Below are 27,192 nucleotides of genomic sequence, written 5' to 3'. Positions count from 1 at the left end.
CGCGTAGTATTTTTTACTTAACTCCTCCGGACATCGTCCGCTCGAAATATTGAAACTTTTGTCGCGTTTATCGCCGCCCGCATAATGCGCGCGCTCATAAAACATTATTATATTGATATAATAACACGGGATATCACCGGCGATAGATGCAGGAAGCCGGTGCGGACGTGGTGGAAAAAAGGGCAGCGCGCTGCGGTCCGTCCGCACTCAATATATCCTTATTTCTTGCGATTTTATGCGTTTATTATACGGAGAGAGGCTCAAATAAACGAGAGCGGCACTGTGCTCGTGGCTTTGCGTTCGGCTGTAAATTCCACGACGCTCAACCGCGCACAAAACAGCAAACTTTTCTTATATATGCGCGCAAAGCTGTGTTTTCTATGTAGCAAATATTTCGTCCGCCGCCAACTTGCAAAAGCCCCGGTTAAGACCGCGACCGCATCGTAAACGTTACGCTCAATCTTGAGCATCGCGAAACATTTTATTAAATTACTTTTTTGCTCATTTTGCTGTCGTTTGCCCGCCACTATGCGCACGCTTATTAAATTTCAACATCGTCGTCCTCCGTCGTGTTGGCACGTCGTTTCGTTGCTAACTTTTTGCATAGAAACGTGCAAAAGTTAACAACGCATAGATTTTCAATTTCTATATCAACATCAATAAAACGGGCAATAAATTGCGGCGTTCATCCCTTAAAAATTGAATAGGAACAACAATAGATCACAATGAAATATCACAAAGTTCATATGCGACGTAGTCAAGTGGAAAATTTATTAAAATATACAATTCGGCTTCATTGGGCGAGCGCAGCGAAAGGGCCGCGTTTTTTTTTATGTGGCGCTTTCTTCTTGCTTCCTCCCCGCGTCCCCCGCACTCGTTCCTTTTTATGTATTTCTGGCGTTCGTCTTTTTCATATGTGGATGCGATGCGGGCGAAGCATTACAGCGCTTTTATGCCGCCCGGCGCCTCCACACGTGTGTGCTACTCTTCATCTATATACGCAATACGTGGAGAAAAAATGCGCAGGATGACAAGGGGATCTTCGAAAGGAATTCGAAAGGTTATCCGTGGATTTGCGCGTCTGTGTTGTGTGGGGTTCGCCGCTCCAGCGCCGAAACTACATTATCTTCACTTTATATCAACTTGAGATATTTTACTAAATACATCTTCGGTTTTATTATTGGTAGCGCGCCCCTGAGGTGTGCGGTGCACGTGTGCGTGTGGGTGGCAATATAAAGAAGAGTAAACACGAGAAAACATCAAAGCGCCTATCGACTTGCAATTTATTTTAACAAGAAACGTATCTCCTCAACGACGCGCTCCGCCGTCCGAAGACTAACAAGGTGGTGGCGGACCGCTATCTGGCGCGCGGCGGTGGCGGTATCAGAAAGAGACGGGACCTCATTGCTGGAGTCATCAGTATCCATAAGTTATGAGGCTGTTGTATACGTCGGAGCGTTCTTTTTCTTTTCCTATACGCGCGCAGCGGACTCGATTCGTCAGAGTGGCCAATTCAGTGGAAGGATGGGAAAATAACTTTGAAAGATATTGAGTGGACTCCGGCGGTGCAGAGCCTCGACGCTTTTATTTATATATTATGAAAACCTCCGTCCAACACTCATCTTGCTTCGCAGACGTCTTGTGATAGGAAAAACTTCATCTGCACGTTATAAAAGCCGTCAGCGTCAATTTTCGCCGAGAAAAAATATGACGATAGCTTACTAATATTCGAATATTTTGTGTTTCGATGGTTTGTTTGCGTATTTAGCATTTTCACAATCAAAGATATTTCATAAAACATCGAAGGTGTTGATCGCGGTTGACGTCTGGGGTGTGGATGGAACATTCGTTCACACACATCATCAGACGTGTTGGCTGGCAACATAAACCTCGCCGCAAAGAAAGAAAGACAGCGAGTTATGATAAGTACATATATTTTCTATATGGATCTCACAGCGGGGAAAACTCTGATGTGCTGAATTCATACATGTGAATGCGAAGCTTATCCTGATACTTTATCGGATTTATCATCGTGATGTGCGTTGCCTTGCGACTTTGGCGGGCGAGAGAATGTGCTTTCGTTCTTATGCGGCTCGTGGCCTGTTTCCAACAACTTTACCTGCGTATGATAATGACGTGTATTCTTCGCGTCAAAGTTTTTTATTCCATTAGGCGCGCACTTGAGGCAAACACAGCCGAAAGGGAGAAAAAAGTCGTAATTAATTTTTAAAAACTTTCTTTTGATGTAAAGTAATTAAGCGCGCAAGAGCGGCCGTCGGCAACCGCCAAGATTGATGAATATAAAAAATGTGCTTCAAAAATGGATTACGTATGTAAATCGGCGGGGCGCGCATCCACCTGCGCCGCCATCGCCGCCTCCGCCACCGCCTAGGTGACTCTCTGAAGTTTCTGCGTAGTTTTAGGCTTTCGACACGCTTTTGTTGCATAAGCGAGTTGGCCGGGCGGGACGAGTTTTGCGATATTCCTTCATTAGGGGTTTAATTTTTCCTCGCTGCATACATAATCAATAAGGCAACGCCGCCGCCGCCGCCGCTACGACTGAATCCGCAGCCGCCCGCTTCTTTTTCGCTCTTCCTAAAAACCCACCCGGCCGGGGCAAGTAAACGAAGCAGTGCTTTGTCGTAAGATTGCGAATCCGCGCCCGAACCGCGTCTTGCGGTCTTGCTAGTCAATCCTCGGCGCACTCACTCTGCCTGCCATCATTTTAATATTTAATTTATTTCGAAATTTACATCTTGAATTATTCCTCCGTGTTATTTCTTGGCCCAGCCTCGCTACTGCGTACTTGATTGTGCTCACTACGTTGTGGATTTTTCATGGACAAACACTGCGTTTTATTTTTGGTTGTTGCGTTTTACTCCACTACGAATATGCTTATAGGATATGAAGAAAGCGCGCTTAGGCCTTGCTTGCTTGTTGGCACGTTAAAGTCTCCTAGCGATTTAAACATATCTTTAACGAATCTTACTTCATAATTAGGTGTCTTATCCGACTTGCAGATGAGAAACTGTCGGCTCGGAATTGAATAAAAAGTGTGCTGCCCCTCTCTCGGCACAGCTTGCACACATAATGAGCGGACTTCTGTATAAAATTGAGTATGTTTCCGTCGGGAGCAACATTTTGACGCTGCTCTTCGCGGCCATCAAGTCGTCGGTCCGTCGGATACTCACAAGTATGGATATCACATTAAGGTAACTTTTAAATTTAAAAATCGTAATTAAAAGTCCAGTGTTATTCTTCAGGTGATAGCAGGTGACAACGAAGTGTGCACGCCAAAGGTAGGATTACAGACTATCAAAATAAGGTTAGATTTTAATTTAGAGCTCTGTAATGCTTAAAATTGTGGAAATTTGTACGAATCTAATAAAGGGTTTAGAAGCAAAAAAATCCATTAATTATTGTAGTGAATGGGTAGATACATAGAATATTGTTTGGAAAATAATTTAGGTTTGTAACTATCAAATCTAACTCAAAAAATTGATTTTAAATTATGTTTGGCAACACAACACATATCTGGCTAATAATTACGTGTGTTTATTATGATTACACGCATATTCTAATTCGGTTAATAAATGCGGTTGCGAATTCACGTAATGTGTATAATTATTGCCATTATCGCAAATATCAGAATCGCAATCAGTGCAACCAGCAGCAATACCTGCGACCCGGGACACGCACCGCGTTGCATTACGCTTGATTAGCGAAGATGGCAATGGATTGCGCGCGAATGGAATATTCATTTCACGTGCGCATCGCCTCACCGATTATTATTATTCGGACAAATTTCGTAAATCGACAAAGATACGCCCTCATCTCCTCAGCAAATATGCAAATTTGTCCAAATCTGTCGGCGTTTTCAGCGCGTATTGATTAACGCACGCCACAATCAATTCACGAATTGATTTAAACCCTGCACGTTTCATAAATTAATTTAGAACTGATTATGCCTGCAAATTATATTTTCGAATATCAACTTAGCTCTATTACATTACAATATTGTACCAAAAAATGTTCGACAGGTTTGTGATTGATTTCAATGTTCGTGTCAATATCGATAAATCACACCCGAAAGAAACAAATGAAATGTCGTTGTTGGCGCTCGTGTACGACACAAGTGCGCGATAATAACCATCAACAAAGGCATCGCGCCGCGTATGCAAATGTTGTTCATTTTGCCACATGATTAAGTCGAAAAGTGCGTGTCCCTCACACTTATTAATCAAACGGCCTCGATCCACAACCGCACACCAAACCGTATCGATAGGGAAAACTTTTCAAAATATGCGCTAGATTTGTGCTGACGGGCAGCGGCTGTCTGCAGGCCCGCGTGTCGGCTTCATTATTAATACAAGTGTGTTTAAGGGGAGATTGTTTTAAAGATTATCCCTTTTATTACTCTGCTTTACATTTTTATTCGCGTTCCCTGCTTTCTTTCTCCCTCACACCGACCGCATACGGAAAATCTAATCCAAACGAATGTCGTTTGGCGAACGCTCGTTTTCTTGCAAACAACAACACGTTACGGTAATAAAATTGAAAGATTAATTAACCTACCATGCAATATAATAATTAATAAGTACGGCTAATCGCCATGCACACTTATTTTCATGCTGCAGTCGAACAATCGAAGACATTCCGCACTGCCATGTTTGTTCACCGGCAATCATTATCACGTGCAACGTGTGTGACCCTCTGTTGTTTCTCTTCGCGAACATCTGCAGTGCAGCGCGACCAATGTGGTCTGTCTAGTTTGATTTTTGAGTTGTAATTGCAGGCTTCACGCTCGGCTGCCGTCTTCTCCTGCGGCGTAATCTAGAGATTGAAGTTAGCAAAGGTTCCGTGTCAACGCTGTGCGTGCACATATGCAGCGCTGGCATTTCTAGGAAGAAGGTGGCAGAGTATTACAACGGCGCGGCGGAAAATTTGCGTATGAATGACGACAGCCACTGCTGGCGCTCGCACTGCGTAGTGCATTGTCAAGAACGAGCCATTGTGGCCGCAGTTTATTGTGCCGACCTTCCACTTTGACACTGTCATTTTCTGCTTGACTGATCTCCGATCTTATCACACCCCAGACAGGCGGTGCCCGCCACCGCCACACCGAAAAGCACCGGATTGCGTTCACATATGTGGAAAATCTAAATAAAACCCAGCGCATGCAAACGCCCCCTTCGTCAATGGTCGACGACGTCGTCAACGCTGTCGTTAGCGGATTTGCGCGCACCAGAATTTTGAATGTCTATTTTTTGCGCCGGCAAATAAATTGTGAATCAACTGCGTGCGTGTAAACACGCCACGAGAAGCGATAAATTTTCACATGTTTCCGTGATGAAATAAAAAACGAAACGAAACGAACGAAGCCGCTTTCATTATTATATGTATTCGTCGTCGATGATCGTTATCGAGCGTAGGTGGTTTCCGTTTTTGCTTTTCCATGGAGCAACAGTGGCAAGTGGAAGATTGAACAGGCAGGTTGAAAATAATTTATATATTATCACGCTCGTGCTATATTCAGTGCCGTGTGTTGTGTGCTGCAATCGCATGCTTTTAGTTTCTTGCCTAAACTTTCTCCGACTGCAGTCCTAATCGCATAGCATGTCGATGGAAATTCATAACGCATGCAGTTGAAAGAAAAAAGTTGAAAGCAACTTTTCATTTAACCACACACACACGATTATTATAAACAAAGTGTATCAGAAGGTTACAATAATATTAACCGAGTCAATTTCCAAATGAAAATGTAGATATCGTGTCAGCTTGTTGTTGTTGTTTGTTTATCCAGTAAATGATTTGCAGCCATGTTGTGCATTTACCCTGTTTTCCTGTTTGCTTATTCAACAAGCAATGGGGGAGGTGTACGTTGCGGTGTTATATAACTCAGTGAAAATGTAACTTACATAACAGAACAATAGCATTTAGGTAATTGAAGATACCGGTATTCTCTCTAGGTTGAAAGAATAACCGCAAATGTATTTTAGAGACATTCTTTTCCCCATTCAAAAATGTCTTCTAAATAGATTTGCTATGATTTAGTATATTACCACACCCACCCACAACTGCCACCAAAAGCGACACAACTGTTCGCTACGCCATATGACAGAACGCGGTACAAATAACTCTGTTAATATCGGTGATTAAATCGTTTTATTGCACCCCATTGGCCACCCCCTTGCAGTTGCTGCATCTATGACCTATACTTTTAAAATAAATTATGCGTAATTATTAAAGTCATGATCCATTTATTATCAATTGATAAAAGTTTCTTATTTCAAAGTATTTTTTTCTCCTGCAGAGGCATATAGTATCTTATACACATGCGCCTTGCAGTTGATAGCAAGTAAATAAAATGTTCCACTTTCGTCTTGAACCAATAGAGAGCCATCCTCGTGAGTTGGTTTTATTTTGCGTCGGAGATGCCACGCCGCTCGATTGGAGAATCTTTGTTCACGTAGTTCGCATCTTTCTATCGCCATTCGCCCATTTTCGTTCGCCCACGAAATGCTCCTTTTTTGCGCTCGTCCAGAGTAGAAAATCTATATGTTACAACAAAATGGCCGCCCCAGCTGCGGCTGCCATCGGGGATGCGTGAACATTTGTTAAAATTATCGACTCGACGAAGTCAACTAGCGTTAGCGTTGTGGGGTAAATGTGTTCGGTTTCGGTTGTTAGATGTTTACTTGGGGGACCATATGGCGTATTCATTTAACAGATTACCCATTACTTTAAGTTAAACGTTCGATTTGTCACACTTCAATGTGGTGACTTGTCAGGAAAGTAATTTGTACAAACAATTGATGCGTCAAATTTGAACTTACTTGCTTGCGCAATTTAAGTTTACACCTTGTGTATTATGCAAAGTCTCTTGTTGTCCGTTGTGTCATCGCGCAATTTTTCTAAATCATTTATTTTGATTGTGAAGCAACGACGCTGCAAGGATAAGACGGATATAAAAATAACACTTGAATACAATAAGAGCTGCTATAAAATACACCCCCTCACGCAGTCATGTGAATATAACAGAAGCATTACTCGTCGTAAGTTTTTTTTTTCAGCCCGCTAGGCAAAAGCATTTGATTTTGTGCGAAATATTTTGTCCAAAATGCGGTATTGTTTCTTTTGGCAAAACGTTTATGTAATGATGACACTTGAATGATTTGCGGAAGCGTTTGTAGGTAGCAGTGCGCTGTAGTTTTGTTACTAGTGCACCCTCTGTATCGGTGACTCTCCCTTTTGCGCCCCACACGCAAAAACTCTCTTCACAATAGCCCCCTGTGTAAGGAAATGTGACGTTTGTTGTTGGGACGTGTGAGTGCGCGTACGAATATCAACGCCGACGCCTGGGTGAAATCGAGGATAAACAATGCATTTATCTAAAGGGGAATAAAAATAATGCAGCGGCCACCACCACCGCACGCCGCTAAATATACCCTAAATACACACAGGCACACATGCACATCATACACCTTCAACCAGTTGGTGAAGGGTGGTCCAGTGCGCGTGATTCTGATGATTGATGGTCAAACACCTGCCATTTCAACGCGTATCTTTGTAACAATTTATCGCACTGCACTATATCTTTGTGGACTTAAGCTAAATGAAATTTTGTGACCGGCGCGTTTAATGAAAAGAATAAGTTACTTTGTATACGCAATTAAAAGCAACTTGAAACTTAATTAAGACGCTATTATTAAAATCCCTTAAAACCCCGTGGCACTTTCGCACGACTATAAGGCGCATATTTTAGTCATCTTTTTAATGCAATATCGCGGCGAGCACAACCCGTTGCGCCTTGACTGGCCCCCCGAAAAGTTTTGCGATTTTCTGATACGCCGCGGCAGATGTGCACCGCTTTCTTAAATTCACTGCCACCCCTTTTTGCGAAATAATAACAGTACTGGGCTTAACCACACTTTGCTATCTATCATAATCGATCACCAAAATTACCCTTTCATAACAAAAACGTTGCCCGCCACCCCCTAACGGATGACCGACAAACGTTTGGACCGCACTAGGTTGCTATTGTTGTCGGCGCGCTGATTACACTTTGAGTATGACTGATGATTGCAGCGCGTAACTTTCGAACGCCATTCAGATTCTAACACCGCGCAGGATATGGAGCAATTTGTTTACTATAACGATTCCATCGTAATTAGATGCTGGTTAGAGATTGCCGAAGTTGGGATGGTCGCAATATTTGAAATTGCGCCCGTGGAACGCGCCGGGACGATTTATTTACTTATACGAAAGGGATTCCGGCGCAATAACTTTAAACGTCGGCGCGCAATAAAAGTGCCAGGGGAATGGAGTTTAATGCCAATGAGAACGAATGTCGGGGATATAAAACAATCCCATTTAAAGTCGCAAACTTGTTTACTAACAAGAATACCGTGATTGCGTTTAGAATATATTTGGCAGCATCAAGTGGGTTTTCACGAGACAGTCACGTAAAACCCCGCGAAGAAGGTGCGTGATCAATGGAAACAAACTGCTAGATTAATATGTAAATAATGTGCGACTAACGAGCGATTTCGCATATATGGCGGACACAGCGGCAAGCGGCGGCATTATACGCGCATTAGTTACCCGTATGAAAATATCACACAATCGAAACCAAATTGGTAGAAAATTGATAATCACCCCAATGTTATGTTGTACGTGTACAGCCAGCGCGCGATTGTATTAGGTGTCAACGCACACGGCCACGAGCGAGAAGCGATTAGCGCGCGCGCGGCCCGCCAGAGAGGACACGCAACAGGGACGAGTTATTAAAATGTAAATGCGAACAAGTTCCTGTCACAGGAATAAAACTAGATTGCGCTCGACGTCCAGAGAGGACACGCAACAGGGACGAGTTATTAAAATGTAAATGCGAACAAGTTCCTGTCACAGGAATAAAACTAGATTGCGCTCGACGTCGCGCTTTGTGTGTGCGTTTTATCCATCAGGCGGCGCAACCACATCAGCGTGTGTGATGTGTGCTCGCAGTCAAGTGTCTCATCGCAACGAGAGGGTCGCTCCTGCGGCGCTGTGATTGTGCTTAATTAATCAACTTTTGAGTCGGGAATATCTTCGAAAAAACTTGCCGCCCTTGATTCAGGCGAGATTTGCGGCTGGGGCGCAAACACAATTTGTGCGCGTAATATAATTAAAAGTCCTTGCGAATCGTAAGAATGCACGGCGCAAGTTTTTGTAATCAACCACAGACAACGCGAAACAATACTTGATGATGCGCAAGCGGCAGCAGTGAAATCTTTCAGTCTTTCAGCATTACCATTATCTAATCTCGTCTTATTTATATACCTTTCGCTTCGTTCGCTTGCGGATGCGAAATTTATTTCGTTTGACTACATCCCCCATCGGCTCTTCTTCCAGCAATCATCTTATATTGTGTTTACCTATGCAAATCCGCGCGTTTCCGTTATACGCTTTTTTTGTTTCTTTGCGCATCGTCAACCCCACAGCGGAATCAACTTTATTTAACTAAATTATTATTTCATTAAGGACTTTTAATCAATATAGAAAAGCGCTTTCTGTAAATTGTTAGCGGGTATTATAGTGAGCACCTTGTAGTGTCCGCACTAATGCCAGATCAAGATGAGTCGGTATCACAAACTTGCAATGAGGTTTCAAATCATTCCGTTTGCGAGCTGATTTGCCGGCTGCCACGTAGCAGCGCCCACACCTCGCACGCTATTTCGTCGCGAAGGGGAGTTAAAGGCAGCCCGAAAATATTAGCATGTGATTTGCATATTAGTTGATCCCGGGGCGCATTGCGTCGCACCGCGTGTATCGGACAGAGGAGTCGAAGATTGCCTCTTATAGCGGCGTATATACCTAAGCTGGCATGCTCTCCAGAGCACTTCTTTGACGCTGGCTGCGCGTTCGCACATTAGCGCAAAAAATATAAGGGATGATACAATCGATTTGCATAGATTTACGCTGAATCGGCCCAGAAGTCGTGCATTATTTAATAGAATGCTGTCTACGTGCCGTTGACAAAGACGTCACGCGAACTTTCGGATTATTTCTCATCTGTTGTCAAGTTTTATTTGTCGAACCCTTTTTCGCCAACATGCTGCTCCACTATAACTGACCCTGACGAGTACGGGATTCGCGCATTTCCTTTCCGGCCGCGCCGATATGTGACGCCGCCCTCGCCACCCGTCCGGAATCTGGAATTAACGCCGCCAACAAGCACCGCAAGCAGCTGCAGCGCACAGGCTCACGGGTCTTTGACGCGTCCGCCGCAGCTTTGATTGACTCATTTGAATAAAACCGAGAGCCACCCCAAAGTTTCTTTTTCACACCCGGCGTGCGCTGGCGGAACGAATTTACTATAAAAACCGAATGTATCCACATCAAAACGATGCGGCACGAGGCGTCTCGCGTCCGACGGTGATTAAAACGCTCGGGATCTTTGTCGCGCCCTTCCACTTTGCCCACTTCTCTGTGTAGTGCAAATGTGAAGGAGCTCTCCAAGGATACGACGACGCCGACGCACGCGATGGGTGCACGCCGAGTGCGTCATTAAAACTTTTATTATATTTTTGCCCATATCCTTCGGAGCGTAATGACGCGCCCAGGAGTGCTAAAATCAAAGGCGATTTCGCATAAATTTGCATCGTCGATACGATAACAATTTGCAAAGCACTCACTTCTCTCTGTGCACTCACTTTCGTCACCTTCCTCCTTCGCAACCATCTCCTCCTGGATCTTACGGCTGCATGCTGATAATTTCATCCGCGATAATTCATTGTACCAACGTATTATCAGCGCCAGGTTACCACCTACGTGCTCGGTTCAATTTTTTCGCAAGGATTGTGCGCTGCAGACACGAAACATCCGTTTTAGTAATGCGGCCGGTGGCCAGAAGGCCAGCAGTAACTCATTTTGTAAAAGCACAAGGCTGAAAGCTTCGAGAGAAAAGTCGAACGCCGGTAGCGCACCGCCGCTGTGCGCTGAAATATATGTGCGGCTAGTTCCTGCCGGCCACGGAAGGAAATGTAAAGTGGCCGAGCGACCGGAAGTCGGCGAAAGAATGCCGGCGCGGTTATCGCACACATGACTTCCGCCACGCCGTTCCGGTGTATCGGAAGTTTAAGTGTGTCGCATGCACGTTTTAACCTCAAACAAACTAACCTAATCTAATAAACAATAGAAAAATTCGCGTTGATACTTATTGTTTTTCCATCTCGTTATCACGTCATCGATGCTAAAGCTCACAGCAAAAAATTGCTGTGATTTATTGCGGTCACCATTCGCAGACGGCACCCTCGCGCATCATATGGGGTATAAAATGTGTCATTTATCTTAATATAGCATATCGAAGAGCACACGATATGAATTCGCGCTGCTCGATCTTTTCCTGCGACCATGACAAGAACGACGCAATTCTTTACGGACTCCCAATGACAAGCCATCATAAATTACTTGACCGCAATTTTTTCTTCACACCGCGTTGAGCTTTAGCGAGGGGTAGATGGTATGCACATGTATCGTTAGGATCTGTCAATTATACCGCGCACTTTCCGTGGCTAATTCGATCAAGTGCGTGGGGACATTACTAGTCTCGTATGTATTATTAATTACCACGTCGTGGATGTCACCACAATGTCAATGTTTGTTTAAAGTGGAACACATTGGCATGTTTACTAACGGTTTTCATTGAATGCGTTGATATTTAACTGGAAATAGTAAGGAAATGTGCGGTATTTTACAGCTTTGAGTTTATTCGAAAGTTTTGTAAAATCTTTTCAATTACTTGACGTATTCCTGTGGGAAATACCGGAATGTTTACAACGGCGGGCATTTTAGGGTCCGTCGACCGGACGATCCTGGAAAGTACCATCGTAACGGTCGAAAATTGCATGAATTCAATCGAATGGCGGCTGTAATTTATACTTTTACGTTCGGTTATCGAAAAATGCGATTACAGCGGTAGGTATGAACCGAATGTATTTTCGATATTTTTGCTGATTGCTTCGGCGGCGGTGGTAGCGGCGTCAGAGACGTGCAGAGCGTCCCGGCACGTCCGTCTCTCTCTCGGCGAGGACGAGCTCGAGGAGTAGGAAGGGCACGTGGCGTGAGCGGAAAACCGGAAGTACGCTGACTGGATGGAACCGAGCAATAAGGAGACGAGATAAGAAAGAGCGCTCCGCCCGCCGCGTGCCGAGCGGCGTCACGACGCTCGCCGCCGTCGCATCGTCGCCCAATCCTAACGTGCAACAGACGCCAAGGAAGCGGTCAATTCTTTTCGTCTGACCAATGGCAGCCGAGCACGGCATTGACGCAAATTGCAAATTTTTTGTTATAAATAATGCATGCCGCTAAATTAGATGGCTTCGTCCACCATACGAAAGGAATAAACACAAAAAATTTATCGCATCCCTTCGCTTCTTCGGCAACCTCTCTTGCGCGTGTATCTGTTTGCGTTACGGCCGTGTTGTGCATGTCTAGCATTTGGTTCGACCGCTATAGGAATGATAAAACGAATATCTTCTCCGCACTCCGAGTGAGCTAAGAGCGGAATATATTACAGCGACGCAGTAAAAGCAAATCATTAATTAATCTTAATTTCTCCACTCTGCCAGCATCGCACATACGACCGCGACCAGCAATGCGTGCTTTATTTCCCATTTTTATCGCTCCCACGTGAAGATTCTTCTTGCGATCATTGTTTCATCAGAAATGCAGATCGTATAATTTTGGTCGCTAGCGATTTACGTCGTAAAATTTATTCCTGCGTCTTTACGGTCGACATTTGTGCATCTGAGAAAAGTTACGGCATAAAAGTTTACTGCTGCCACCGTGGAGCGAAATATGACTGACGAGTTTTTCTCTCGTTGTGGCAATAATATCGCTTCAGTAAGCTTGGCAATGACCGCAAAATGTTCAGTCATCCCAATAGATAAAATAGATTACTATCAGTGCACTACAATGTCAATTGGGCTTTGTTTCAATTAAGGGATGCTAATAGACATCAGCTGCTAAATATTTATATTCCGCGGTAGGAAAAACTTTTATCTTTACGAGGATTTGATCTTTGATCTTTATTATCTTTATTTATATGCGTTTTATGTGCTCTTATCGGTTGACAATAGCAATTAGAATCAATTCTATTTGCTTGACTTTGTCTTGATGCTTGGAAAAACATTTTTGGTGAATAAAACGAGATGCTTATTGGGTTTATTGCAAGCATCGTGCTCTCGGCTAATTGCCGAAATCTCCCCGGCAGAAAGATAAAAAGCGAAAACATTTACTGTCGAAATTAATCTTGCCCCGCAGACGCAAACAAGAAAAACTTCCGGTGCCTCGTTCCGGGTGTGGGCGGTCACCGCTACACCAGACGAAATAAATAAAAGTGTTGCAACGTATAATAACCGAATGCTAAATGCGTGTAAATGAGAGCGGGAATAGTTGGAAATTCGAGCGGCGAAAGAAGCTCGCCTGGGGCATGAGCGCATGGCCCGAAATCGCCATAAATAAAAAGACGCTTTTCCGCGAGGCCAGAAGGCGTGCATTTTTATTACCCGAAAACTGCCCCGTTTAAATTAAATACAAAGATAGTGTTTCTGGGCTTTTTATTTCGCCCGCCGCACTTTGCAGCGTCCTCCCATGTTACGGTTTAAGGGATGGTACATAAGCGTATAACTCTTCGGCGCGGAAAATTTATCCACCGCAAATACTTATATTCTCCTGCATTGTACGCAAAGCAACACAGCCATTAAAATAAAATCCCCGTTTTGCCGTTTCGCAAAAAAGCGGGCCGGCACTTTGTTAAACTAACCCTCTCTGAATTATACGCGCCAACGCACGCCGAGCGCACCTACCCGCCACCAAACAGAAGAATTATTTTTATGCTAAATATAAATTTATGCGACGGTTTTGTTCCAACTGCGCGCTTCCTTGCTCCTCGCGCGATGCAGATTTATTCTATCGGATTTGCCGCCGACTCGGAGGCGCACTTATATAATGCGATACGCGACTAATCTGAAAGCAACGTTATCGGTAAAATTTCTCTGCCACCTTTCTACACTTGTGTCAACGCATTCGTCCTTCTTGTAATACTCTTAGTAGCAGATCCAACACTCAACGCCCGGAATGTTTCTGGCATGCTCGTAAAAAATACAAACGCCCCGTGCCATGCCTTGCCGGGCCACGTTTTCTGTTACTATATCCGAGCCACTTGACTTAATAAGCCGCTGATTTATGTAAGAACGGCGGCTGCGGATGGCAATACTGCTATATTATGTCTTTTATCCGCACATCCTCACACGCCCCCGCCTTGATGCCTCCTCCCGTGTAGCTCATTCTTTATACCGGGCTGCCACTGACATCTTAGCTTGTCTCCTGGGTTTCTCCATCATTTTGGTGGAGAGTTTTTTCAAAAATGCTAATTTCTAGCAAAATATGTCGAATTGCTTATGGATACGGCAATACACAACATGTGATTAAAGGTGGGAGCAGGGAGAATCAAATTTTGGAAGAAGGCAGCAGGTAGATTCTTATAAAGGACCAAGGAACTCCTGAGCCAACGTTTGTAGACACGTAGGATTATTGTAATCCTTAAGGTGGGACAAATTCGGGAAATTTGAAAATACAGGTCAAAATGAATGTGGATATTCAATTCTTCAATATTTTGACGATGGCGTGTTTGCACAGCGCATTTGCCCGCTAGTCAGATTTCAACCGGCATTAATTCGAGTCAAAATTGTTGCGCGGTGATTATGCGAACCACTTCGTGTCAGCGCACGTGGGACTATTTTTATAATTCCAGGCCACTGGTTACGCCAGTGGATCGATCCCGCCCGACAACATGTGCGGATGTTCTCAGCATACCTACACCTATCTGTAGCCGAGCAAAAGAGCACCCATCTGACGGGATCATCTCCTGGAGCATATCACAATTGCCAATTTGGATGGACGCCGCCATGATGTTATTACAACGGCTGCCGCAACCACCCGCGCCACCTCCTCATACATTATGTATTATTATAGCATCCGCAACTTCAATGTGAACCATACGTAATAATAAAAGAAGCTGCGCGGCGCGGAGGTTAATTCCGGCAAAAGACATGTGTGCTATTAACGTGAGTTTTCTTGTGAGAAATAACGTTTGCAATCGCGTGGGGGGCAGAAATCGAGTGCACTCGACTGTCTAACTTTGCCACGCTTCGACGAGTAGCGTTGTTTATCCAGGTTCGCAAATTTACAGTAAATAAACAACAATGTGAACGAGGGGCCGGTTTCAAATACATGGCAAAACAAAACGACGTTTGTACATTCGAATAATGTAAAATGCGCGCAATTTAAATAAGCCCCACGCACCGGAGGTGAGGAGGTTATTGAAAAGTACCTAAATGCCATTCTTCCGCGTGTCTACGTGTATAGTGACGCACTTACAAAGGTTTAAAATGGAAGCGGCTTTGAGATAAAGAAGAGTTTTCCCTGACTGCCATCGTACTGCGCTGGTAGGTATTTAGACTGCTGTAATTCCAGAATCAATAAGATTAGAATTTGTTCGCCCACCTCTTGCATAAAGTCATGAGTTCATCTCGTTTGATTGAAATCCTCTCTTATTCTTGTATTCGCATTTGAAAAACCTCACCCCCATGCGACCCGACAAAAGAAAAAGCGAACGGCATGTTCAACTCACGAAATTGAACGCGAATTCGACTCGCTCTTCGCGGGTGAGCATGTCACGGATGCAAACCACCAATCGTTTAAATGAAGCTATGTTTCGACAATCTATGCAATATACTTTTGATCAAACGCGCAGAACACAATTGATTTGACAACATATGGAATACTTAGCAAGAGAATAAAATACGTTTTTGTTGTGAGTTTGTATAATATTTCATGCAGCAATTGTCACTGCTAAATTACTTTATTAATGTTGTGTGAACATTTTAAAGAATTGATTAAATAAAGGGCAATAATAACAGTTTGGCTTACATATTTGAAAATGCCAAGCGTTATGCAGTTTGTGTAATATCCTTGACCCTCTAGAAGATAATAACAATGAGTACATGAGGTTTTATGTAAAACAAGGTATGCAATGATTACTCAGGATTAAATTAATTACTCATGCTGGAATCACTTCCAGAATTATTATAAACGCCTGGTCTTTTCTTCTAAGTGTTTGGTTCACGCCATCTACACGCGTATGGCAAGTCTATCCACTACAAATTTCTTTATTTAGGAGAACCGTCGATTTGCTGCCTCCACTGGCTGCCTCCGCGAGTCGACCCGCGGTGAAATGATCCGCGGCGAAATGGCCCGCGGTGAGATGGCCCGCGGTGAAATGGCGCGGGGCGAAATGACCCGCGGCGAAATGATCCACGGTGAAATGACTCGCGGCGAGATAGCCCACGATGAAATGACCCGCGGCGAAATGATCCACGGTGAAATGACTCGCGGTGAGATAGCCCGCGGTGAAATGGTGCGGGGCCAGATGACTCGGGGTGTAACGAAAAAGAATCACGGCAAAATTTTGTGGTAATATGTACTAGTGAAATAATTGCGGTTTGTAATTTGGGTTGCAGGAGTTTTTTTAAGTGTAAACAGATTCTCGAAGTATAATAAATACTTACTGATAATACGGCCACAGATATTGGGTGTTTGCCAGAATATGTTTTCAAATTAGTAATGAAAACCAAACAAATATTTGAAATAATATTCCTCTTGTTTGTTTTTCGTGTGTCAAACCGCCGCGACCGTGGAGAAACGAATCGCGCCGAACAGACAGCTGCGAAACAAAGAGATCCCTACGTCAGGTAGCAAACACATGATGTTTGAGAACAATTTTCGTAGATGGCGCTTTATCAGGGTTGCATTGGTTGCATTGCAGAAAACAAAAGATAAAAGGTTGTCTATAGTGAGCGAGCGCGACCACAAAAGAAAACATTCACCCTACGAACTAGCATTCGGTGAAATGGCGGACAACTCTTCGGTGCGGATCAAATTGTCAACGTAAAGAGCATCGCAAGGCGTACATCGCTCGTAGTCGCATGAATGGTAAAAGGCTTACTGAAGACATGCGATCGAGAATTCAGCGGCACCTGCAACACTCCGGCTGTGCGATGGGATGAATCGGATCGCTGAGTGTTTTGTTTTCAATTAAAAGCCAGCGCACGACCAGGATGCGTCGGCGAGGTTCTGTGAGTGCTGCCTCCTAAGGTGTAAGTGAGCGCTGAATTTCTCGCCGAGATCACCAATTGGTGTATATTTACGTATATTTTCATTGCAGCTTTACCCACTGTGAACTCAATGTCTGCCTGTGTTTAGGCAGTGATTCTGTGATGGAAAGTGATGTGACACAAGAACAGCTGGAGCCAATATTGCATGTGGTGCCAGATTTGAATGATGATGCTCTCAATCCAATAGTACCACAACATTTGGATTACTACAAGCAGAGTAGCAAGAAGGTCATCAAACATGCATTGCGACAACAAGCAAAGAGAAGAAGAAAGAACACCACTATAGCTTCTGGCAACACAGTGTCAGTGCCAAGAATAATTGTAAAGCCATTGCCGCCTCCACCGACAAACGAACAGATAACAACCCCGCCACCGCTCAAAACGCCAACGATGCGCGAAGTGCTTGCTTCTATTCCCGGCTTCAGCATTAAGCCAAGGAAGCGGTCTAATAAGAAGCTGTCAACTGCTGCACAATTGGAGCAAACCAAAGAAGGATGCATTGACTTAGAGACAGCTGATTCCATTTTGGTGAACACTAATTTGCGCGCAATATTAAATAAGCAGACATTCGGATCCCTACCATCATTATATCAGCATAAATTAGTGCAACTGTTGCCGGCTGTGGACCGACAAACAGTCACAAACGTTAAAGAGTCCATCCGACTAACATCGTCGAGCTTAAACAATGAGTTCTTTGCAAGAGCATGCTTGGAGTGGCAAGAACGGTTGGCCGAGGGCGAATTTACTCCGGAAAATCAGCAAAAACTGAAGACGGAAGCCGATAGGGAGAGGAGTCGATTGGATCCATGGAAGTTGAAACATTTCGAGCCAATATGGGGTGACCGCAGTTGGAAAAGCGACACGCAACTCATCTCCAGCAGTCGCCCACCAATTCGCACCACGATAAAGCTGCGTCCGTCGACAGCGACGTCTTCGAATTTGAAAGCGAAACCGACGCCGCCGTCAGTGGTAAAGCGACAGCGAACAGTAGGCGCGATAACACGGTCCTGTACGAACATCAAGCCGGAGGAGTCGGAATGTACGAGCAAGCCACAAATGCCTGATCTGCTGCCCATCAAAAACACTTTGTTGAAACCGACCAAACTGGATGGTGAATGTAACATTGGCGTCGCGAATGTGTCCGAGTCGGGCGGCGATAAGATAGACACTTGTAGTAATAGTTTAAGCAATTTGCCAGAAATAACCATTATTAATATTAGTGATGCCGTCGCGGCAAATACGAACTGCGAGACAATCATTACGAATAGTTTTAGCTCACGTGTGGAAAAACGCCGGCGCACAGGCAGCACCGATGAACACGACGAGTCGTCGGCGAAGCGAAGGTCGGGGAGTCCGATCGTTACAAAACACGACCTGGAAATATTTCCGGTTGTGGAGGTAAGTCCCGTTGATGAGGAGATTAAACTTGAACATGCGGAACCCGACAACGAGAATCCCGATGATCCGCTATTGGATTGCGACCAAGTCGTCTTAGAAGGTAATTCGTTTGCTTGTCGTTATTATTCTTTTTCATTGCTGCGTTGGTTTTAGTGAAAGCGGAAGATGCTCAGTTGGCATTCTCAGGGGAGTTCATGGACGATGATGACGACGACGATGATGATGAAGAGGAAAGCACGATGCATTTCAACGATGACGATGAAAGATCGACCACTGCGTCTCTGAAAGAAGAGGACGAAGACGAATTGAAGCAAACGGACGATTCTAAATCTTGGAATGATCAAAACACGCCTTCTTCACTGTCTGAGCCAACGCATTCTGATAGTGCGGACGGCGCTCAGATGATGCCCACAACGGCCTACCCTATGACTTTGCCCAACAGTTTAATTTTACAGCAAGGATCACCGAAAATCGATGCGGCCGACTTCGATTCGAAGCTTGGTAGCACCGTAGATGAGTCCGAGATTTTGTCAAATTTGTCGGCTACTAACTACGAGCATCAAGACGTAGAGGTAGACGAAGATCGGTTTCTAGATGCTGAATCGTATGTACTTGAGTCCGGGCAAATATCACTATCGTCTGGAGAGAAAAGCGGCGTAGCTTGCAAAGAGGAGCCGCCGGTCGATTTACAAGCGATATTTCCGTCAGTCGGCGCTGAGGACTGTTGGGACATGGTTGATTCAAGCACGGAAAAGCTATTGGAAGTCCCATTACATGCGCTTGATTCGGTGCCTGTAGGCATGGTAGGTGACGAGAATACGACCGAGCATGTGCAAGTTATTCCAATGCAAGAGGAGTTGGAAGTACGTTTAGAAGAAGGCAGCTTTCCCGTCCCGTCCGACTGGCCATACGACGACGTGGTTAAGATGGATTCTGAGATGGTCGCTGCTGCTTTGGGCGCAACCGACCACCCTCCAGCAAATGCCACTGCACCGGCTGGCGCAGTACCTTTTGTAGAGTTTCAGGGCAATCAAGTAAAGTTGGAGTTAGAGGTCACTCTCACGCCGGAAATTGTCACGTGCGACAGTTTGGTAACCAGTAGTTCGATTTCTGGGACACCCAATCACATTCAAGCCGCCACAGTTACACCATCGGCTACGCAAGGTATCACAACTGTTATTCCACCCACCACTATCGTGTGCCTGCCGTCTGTGGTGAGTGCGTCGGCAGGCACCCATGGCACCACGTCCACTGCGCAGAATGCGGTCAACATGCCCAGGGCGGGCATGGTACAGAGTTCCAGCGCATTGCCTTATCTGGCGCTGAGCACTAGCCAACCGATTCGCGCGGTGCCCGCCCACACAAAGGTCAAGTTGAAGGCTCAAGGTGCTGCAGGCAGGACACGCTGTGGCAACAAACCACCCCCAGGTGCCGTTAATCTTGAACGCAGCTACCAAATTTGCCAGGCAGTGATACAGAACAGTCCGAATCGCGATCAGTTGCGTGGACAGCTTAAGCCGCTGCCATCGCTACTCGCCGCCGCCACCACCGCGAGCAAAACCAAACCAAAAGGTGTTGACAACAATCGCACGCAGTATGGTAACGTGAGCTCGTCTCGCGGGGTCAAAACGTTTACGCCACCACTTCCGGCCGCAGGTGGGTTAATACAGTCTTTTTGAGTTGAGTTTCTGTCTGCTAGACTTTACAAGTTATTCTTGCAGGTACTTTCAACAATTTGGTTGGCAATAACCACACCCACAACAATAACAACAATAATGGCGTCAAAGTGAAATTGCGCGCTGGCACCTATCAGCAACGGCAGCCCAGTCCACCTGTTTTTGTCAAGCATGTTTTTACATCTGGACAGGGTATTCCTGTCACCATGGCGGTTCTGCCGCCAGCCCAGGCGCTTACAGCCGAGGCACGCCAGGACTGCTGGTCGCAAACAGCCGACGCGCGCAATTCAGTCGGCTTGGGTGGCCCCATCGCGCCATACATCCTCGTGCAGCGTGCGGGAGTAGAGTCGCATGTTCCGAGATCTTCGAGTGCGCCACCTTCTCAGCGGCCGACTGGCACAATCAACAGTGTGGGCACAATGGCACGCGGCCGCCCAGCTAGCGTCGAGGCTGATCATCCTGGTCCCAATCCAGCCACGCAGGCGATTACACGCCGATCACGTTTGCCTGGTCAACAGCAGGCTGTTATTTACGGCGACGACGAGAATCAGGTGCACAACTATACGATTCTCAGTGACACTCTAAGCGAGCATCCCGGCGCGGTGATGAAACCGAAAAAGGCCGATGCATGTCCCTGCAATCTTAGGGCGATGGTGATGTGCAAAAAGTGTGGCGCCTTTTGTCACGACGATTGCATATCGGCGAACAGACTCTGTAGCATGTGCTTTATTCGGTAAAGCGAGAATCTCATTTGATTAGCGTGTTTAATCATGTAAATAGTTTTTGTGATCAGTGATCATGCGCTCGCATGCTTTTATCTTTTTACTTGAATGCGCCATTTTATTACATTAATAATTTAATTTGGTCACTAGTTTAAGTTGGTCTTTATTTATTCGTATGCAACATAGTCTTCCAACGTTATCACGTTCACGTGCCACGTTCGAAACATCCATCGATGCGAAGGCCATTCGTGCTGTAGGCAACGTACAAATTAATTTTATTCTTTTCCGTAAATCGTGTTTGCGCACCTACCTCAAATTCAGTTTTCAATCTAAACATGAGCAAAACGTGCAATAAATTGGTAGCAGTTTGACTTGATTCATGTGGCACATACTTTTAGGGGCATTTTGAATGTGACTTCACATAAAAACGTTTGCGTTTCCACGTTTTGTCTGTAAATATACAGCCCAAAAGCAACAAACGTAGTACTACTGATTTGTACATCTATGACTATGACAAACACTTGTAATTCGTATGTAATATACCATGTTAAACTTCATACGAGTATAAATAATAGATTTATTTAAATATCTATTTTTGAAATCGAATTTTGAATAATGGCGCGAATGATGACGCGCACGAACTAGTCCGATCTAACCCGAGTCGAAACTCGGCATCGGCGAGTCTGACGCATAAGTAGTACCGCTCCTACACGTTCAGAGGGCGCTGCACGACATTTTAGTATAGAATAAACAAACTTGTCGTGTCAGTCGAGCCGAGTTGGTTGGTATTGTCGGTTGTGTGCCCGCGTCTGTATGCATCTGTTGCGTATCACTGTGTGTTGTGCATTGCTACCGATTAATCAACTATATCTAAATGATCGCTTGACGTTGGTTAGCAGCTATGAGGTAAGCGTTTCAATTGGATACATTGAATCATATCAGCGTTTGTGTATAAACCATTTTCTTATCGCATTCGCCGTGCTAGATGCTACGCGTAAGATTCTCGTCGCGCTGTCGCATGCAACACATTTTAGTTTAGTTCTTATCACAGGTACCGTCTCTATTGCAATTCGTGCACATGGTCGCGTGCTATCGACGCGCTGGCTTTGCGCATCTATTACTTTTACCTGCCTGGCATATGCAGCAGGCATAGAGTCTTATTGTGAACTCTCACGTCCTTGCGTGTGCAGTTTCGGCATGCTTTATTGATGCTAGTTTCGTGCCGGTTTCTGGCGTATGCAGACGTATATCGCGCAACGCGTTTCGTTTTATCAGACTTCTATTTTCAAAGTTTACATTATATTCGGTCATCCATCAACTTAGTCGTAATATGCATCTGCAGTCTTGCTTAGTAGGTTACTTTTATCTGACCATTGCGATACTCAGTGCAGAAAGTTTGTTTTCTCCCATGTGTGAATATAATATTTTCGTATTGTATTAAATGTTTTTGTTTTAACTTATGTTTTCTTTTAATTACAGTACTTTCCGTACCCTTGAAATCCGATGAGCGCTGCATTGGTAAGTTTATAATTCAATTATATTTTCCGAATTTAATTCTGTATCACTCTATATTTGAATTTATTGCGAGAAAATTCCGTAACGCGAGTTATATTGAAAGCGCCGTAGTACTCGTTGCGCTAGGAATTGTAGTTTTTTTAATATAGCATGCGAACGCGGTGTCATAATAAGTCTAGAGTAATTTAGAATTTTCCAGTCTTTCATAATTAGGAATTCATTAGTCGGAATTCATTAAGACGCTGCGATCGGATCTTAATTATCTCTTTTAGTTTACGAGATATTCAAGTGATTGGATTAAAGTTCGCAAAAATTGGATAAATGTCACAAATTTTTTAGCACTTTTAGTCGTGTTTCTTCGACCTTTACCGTAGGAAATACAATTATTTTTATAGCTTTATCTGATAGACAATTTTCCAATCTTCATAATCAATTCGTTGGTGTTAGAGAGATTAACTTGACGGATGATATATTGATTGACGAAATGGGCAAAAATTGATAAATGTCACTTTTAGCACTTTTAGTCAGTAGTTTTCTTTTTACTCGCAGGAAATATAATTATTTTATATTTTCCTTTTTATCTGATAGACAATTTTCCAATCTTCTATAATCAACAATTCGTTGGTAAAGCATACTTACCAGCTAAGAGATATTAATTTGAAACTGTCAAAAAAGTATCAAGCACCCCTTGGCAATTTTTCTCTATGAATTAAAATTTCCATCTCCTAGATTTCCGTTTTAACTAGCTTATCTTATAGAGAGAAATAGTCCGTAGATTAAGACGCTATGATCGGATCTTACCTATTATCTCTTTTTGTTTACGAGATATTCGCGATTGATTAAAATGTGCAAAATTGATAAATGTCACCTTTTAGCACTTTTAGTCAAGTGTTGACCTTTACTGTAGGAATTATAATTATTTTATATTTTTATCTGATAGACAATTTTCCAATCTTCATAATCACACAATTCGTTGGTAGCTATCTCAGTTTAAGAGATATTACTTTTGAAAATCGTCGAAAAAGTAATAAGCACCCCTTGGCAATTTTTCTTAAGTTATAAAATTTCATCTCTCAGATTTCCGTTTTAATCCAGCTTATCTTATAGAGAATAGTCCGTAGATTAAGACGCTGCGATCGGATCTTAATTAGTCTCCCTAGTTTACGAGATATCTATGATTGATTAAAATGGGCAAAAATTGATAAATGTCACTTTAGCACTTTTAGTCGCGGTTTTTCGACCTTTACTGTAGGAAATATAATTATTTTATTTTTATCTGATAGACAATTTTCCACCCAATCAACAATTCCGTTGGTAACTATCTCTTTAGTTTAAGAGATATTAATTTTGAAAATCGTCGAAAAAGTATCAATCACCACCCCTTGGCAATTTTTTTCTTAAGAATTAAAATTTCATCCCTCCTCAGATTTCCTTTTAACTATCCTATCTGATAGAGAGAATAGTCCGTAGATTAAGACGCTGCGATCGGATCTTAATCTCTTTAGTTACATGAGATATTCGGGTGATTGATTGGGAAATGGGCAAAATTGATAAATGCTGTCACTTTTAGTAACTTTTAGACGCGTTTTTCGACCTTTTACTGTAGGAAATATAATTATTTTATATTTTATCTGATAGACAATTTTCCAATCTTCTGGCAATCAAATACTCCTGTTGGTAGCTACCCTTTAGTTTAAGAGATATTAATTTTTTGAAAATCGTCGAAAAAAGTATCAAGCACCCCCTTGGCAATTTTTTTCAAGAATTAAAAATTTCATCTCTCTCAGATTTCCGTTTTAACTAGCTTATCTGATAGAGAATAGTCCGTGATTAAGACGTTGCGATCGGACCACTATCTCTTTAGTTTACGAGATATTCGCGATTGATTAAAATGGGCAAAAATTGATAAATGTCACTTTTTAGCACTTTTAGTCGCGTTTTTCGACCTTTTACTGTAGGAAATATAATTATTTTATATTTTTATCTGATAGACAATTTTCCAATCTTTCATAATCAACAATTCGTTGGTAGCTATCTCTTTTAGTTTAAGAGATATTAATTTTTGAAAATCGTCGAAAAAAGTATCAAGCACCCCCTTGGCAATTTTTTGCTTAAGAATTAAAATTTCATCTTTCATATAAACTTATACGAAGACAATTAGCAGACATGAATTTACTTATTTGTATTAGGAAATTACACTCTCCTGCTTTTCCTCATCCTTATTTCATCCTAATACCAATGTAATCTTTTCTTATGTCGAGAAATTTTGATATTGTGAATTTTTACTTTCGTCTTCTCAAGTACGTGTTTACCACTACGTTTGTTTATAAACAACTTTTTTGTTCGACTGCGTGTATTATCGCGACGTACCCGTCTTGTACCTGGCAACGCGCAGCGCACACGGCAGTCGTTTCACCGCGTGGTCCGCGGTCGCGTCTCCTAGTAGTGAGTTTTCAGACTTCAATTATTCAATTATTAATCGTCGTGTATTCTTTTCGTCATCAGTAAAATATTCTTAACGAGCATGTGTGGCTGTTTTATTTGATGTGTTGTGGCGGTTAGAGTGTTCTTAAGTAATAAATAAGTATCTGTTACTTTCTGCACGAGTTTTCAGTTGATAAGATTTCTTCCTGGATCTAAAATCTTTTCATCATTACACTGGTAGGTGTGTAATTATTTTTTTTTTCGCAGAAAGTTAAGTCGGTTTATATTAAATTGATTATTCCATTTGGGGGATATTAATTTTGCAAATTACACACACGTGGTAGCATTTTTTACCTGAATTCATAGCGCTGTTTCCTAAAATAACATGCATGATTTAATTATTACAAGCATTCCGCCGGAACCCATGGTCCGAACTTGTGTAACTAATGTTTTGTTTCTTCTTTATTTCAGTATCTACTCACGTTTGATTTGCGGTGTTCGATACACTGGTAAGTAAAATTTTTATCATTCATAGTATGTGTTTTCCTGATTTCTTGCAATTAGAAAATTGATATCTTTTGCGGAATTCTTTCTTCAATAAATGCTTCAATAAAACTCAAATCATAAATCAAAATTTCCTAATTTAAATTAGAATTGTATTCGTTTTGAATCATATCAGCGTTTGTGTATAAACCACTTTCTTATCGCATTCGCCGTGCGAGATGCTACGCGGAAGATTCTCGTCGCGCTGTGCATGCAGCACATTTTAGTTTAGTTCTTATCACAGGTACCGTCTCTATTGCAATTCGTGCACATGGTCGCGTGCTATCGACGCGCTGGCTTTGCGCATCTATTGCTTTTACCTGCCGGGTATATGCAGCAGGCGCAGAGTCTTATTGTGAACTGTCGCATCTTTGCGTGTGCAGTTTCGGCAAGCTTTATTGATGCTAGTTTCGTGCCGGTCTCAGGCGTATCCAGACGTATATCGCGCAAAGCGTTTCGTTTTATCAGACTTCTATTTTCAAAGTTTATATTATATTCGGTCATCCATCGATTTAGTCGTAATATGCTTCTGCAGTGTTTTCTTAATAAGTAATTGCACGTTTAATGGGCATTAATGTTCTTTTTTTACTTGCTTCTGATGTTTATAATTAAAATTACACGGCTGCGGTTTTATTGCCGGTTATTGTGGGACGTGGTCGGTCGCTAGATCAATCGGAAAGCTATTCATGCTTGGGTAGGTTACTTTTATCTGACCATTGAAAGTTTGTTTTCTCCCATTTCACACAATATTTTCATATTGTATGAAATGTTTTTGTTTTATTTTGTCTTATCTTGTTTTATAAGTTTATAATTCAATTCATTCATTGCGACAAAATTCCGTAACGCGAGTTATATTGAAAGTTGTGTGAATATACCGTTGTACTCGTTGCGCTAGGAATTGTAGTTTTTTTAATATAGCATGCGAACGCGGTGTCATAATAAGTTCAGACAAATTTCTCCAGATGTGCAATTTAATTCTGTATCACCCTGTGTTTGAATTTATTGCGAGAAAATTCCCTAACGCGAGTTATATTGAAAGTTGTGTGTATGCGCCGTAGTACTCGTTGCGCTAGGAATTGTAGTTTTTTTAATATAGCATGCGAACGCGGTGTCATAATAAGTTTAGACAAATGTCTCCAGATGCGCAATTTAATTCTGTATCACCCTGTGTTTGAATTTATTGCGGAAAAATCCTGTAACGCGAGTTATATTGAAAGTTGTGTGTATGCGCCGTAGTACTCGTTGCGCTAGGAATTGTAGTTTTTTTAATATAACATGCGAACGCGGTGTCATAATAAGTTTAGACAAAGGTCTCCAGATGCGCAATTTGATTCTGTATCACCCTGTGTTTGAATTTATTGCCAGAAAATTCCCTGACGCGAGTTATATTGAAAGTTGTGTGTATGCGCCGTAGTACTCGTTGCGCTAGGAATTGTAGTTTTTTTTAATATAGCATGCGAACGCGGCGTCATAATAAGTACTGAATAATTTTCCCAGATGCGCCATTTGATCCTGTCTCACCCTGTATTGAAATTTATTGCCAGAAATTTCCGTGACACGAGTTATATTGAAAGTTGTGTGTATGCGCCGTAGTACTCGTTGCGCTAGGAATTGTAGTTTTTTTTAATATAACATGCGAACGCGGTGTCATAATAAGTTCAGACAAATTTCTCCAGATGCGCATTTTAATTTTGT

General features: G+C 43.0%; 1 protein-coding gene across 3 annotated transcripts in view; it reads left to right on the top strand.

Annotated features, from left to right (window-relative positions):
• Positions 1-25,462, top strand: part of Asx (Additional sex combs) — a 64,490-nt gene extending 39,028 nt beyond the window's left edge. Inside the window, exons 3-6 of one of the 3 annotated variants that reach the window (XM_065307541.1) lie at positions 16,871-17,201; positions 17,270-18,717; positions 18,771-20,273; positions 20,339-21,572. In XM_065307541.1, coding sequence (XP_065163613.1) covers positions 17,322-18,717; positions 18,771-20,273; positions 20,339-21,030 — 3,591 coding nt within the window. In that variant the 5' untranslated portion in view covers positions 16,871-17,201; positions 17,270-17,321 and the 3' untranslated portion in view covers positions 21,031-21,572. Of the gene's footprint in view, positions 1-16,870; positions 17,202-17,269; positions 18,718-18,770; positions 20,274-20,338; positions 21,573-21,763; positions 21,922-22,494; positions 22,534-25,425 lie in introns of those variants that run through there. The other 2 variants (XR_010549137.1, XR_010549138.1) reach the window with 2 other exon arrangements.
• The last annotated feature ends 1,730 nt before the right edge of the window (positions 25,463-27,192 follow it).

Source organism: Atheta coriaria, unplaced genomic scaffold, assembly GCF_025399875.1.
Source record: "Atheta coriaria isolate IRGN ID8LTWV9N9 unplaced genomic scaffold, Caltech_Dcor_3.1 hic_scaffold_7_pilon, whole genome shotgun sequence".
Lineage (NCBI taxonomy): Eukaryota > Metazoa > Arthropoda > Insecta > Coleoptera > Staphylinidae > Dalotia > Dalotia coriaria.
This window is presented reverse-complemented; position numbering and strand designations above follow the sequence as displayed.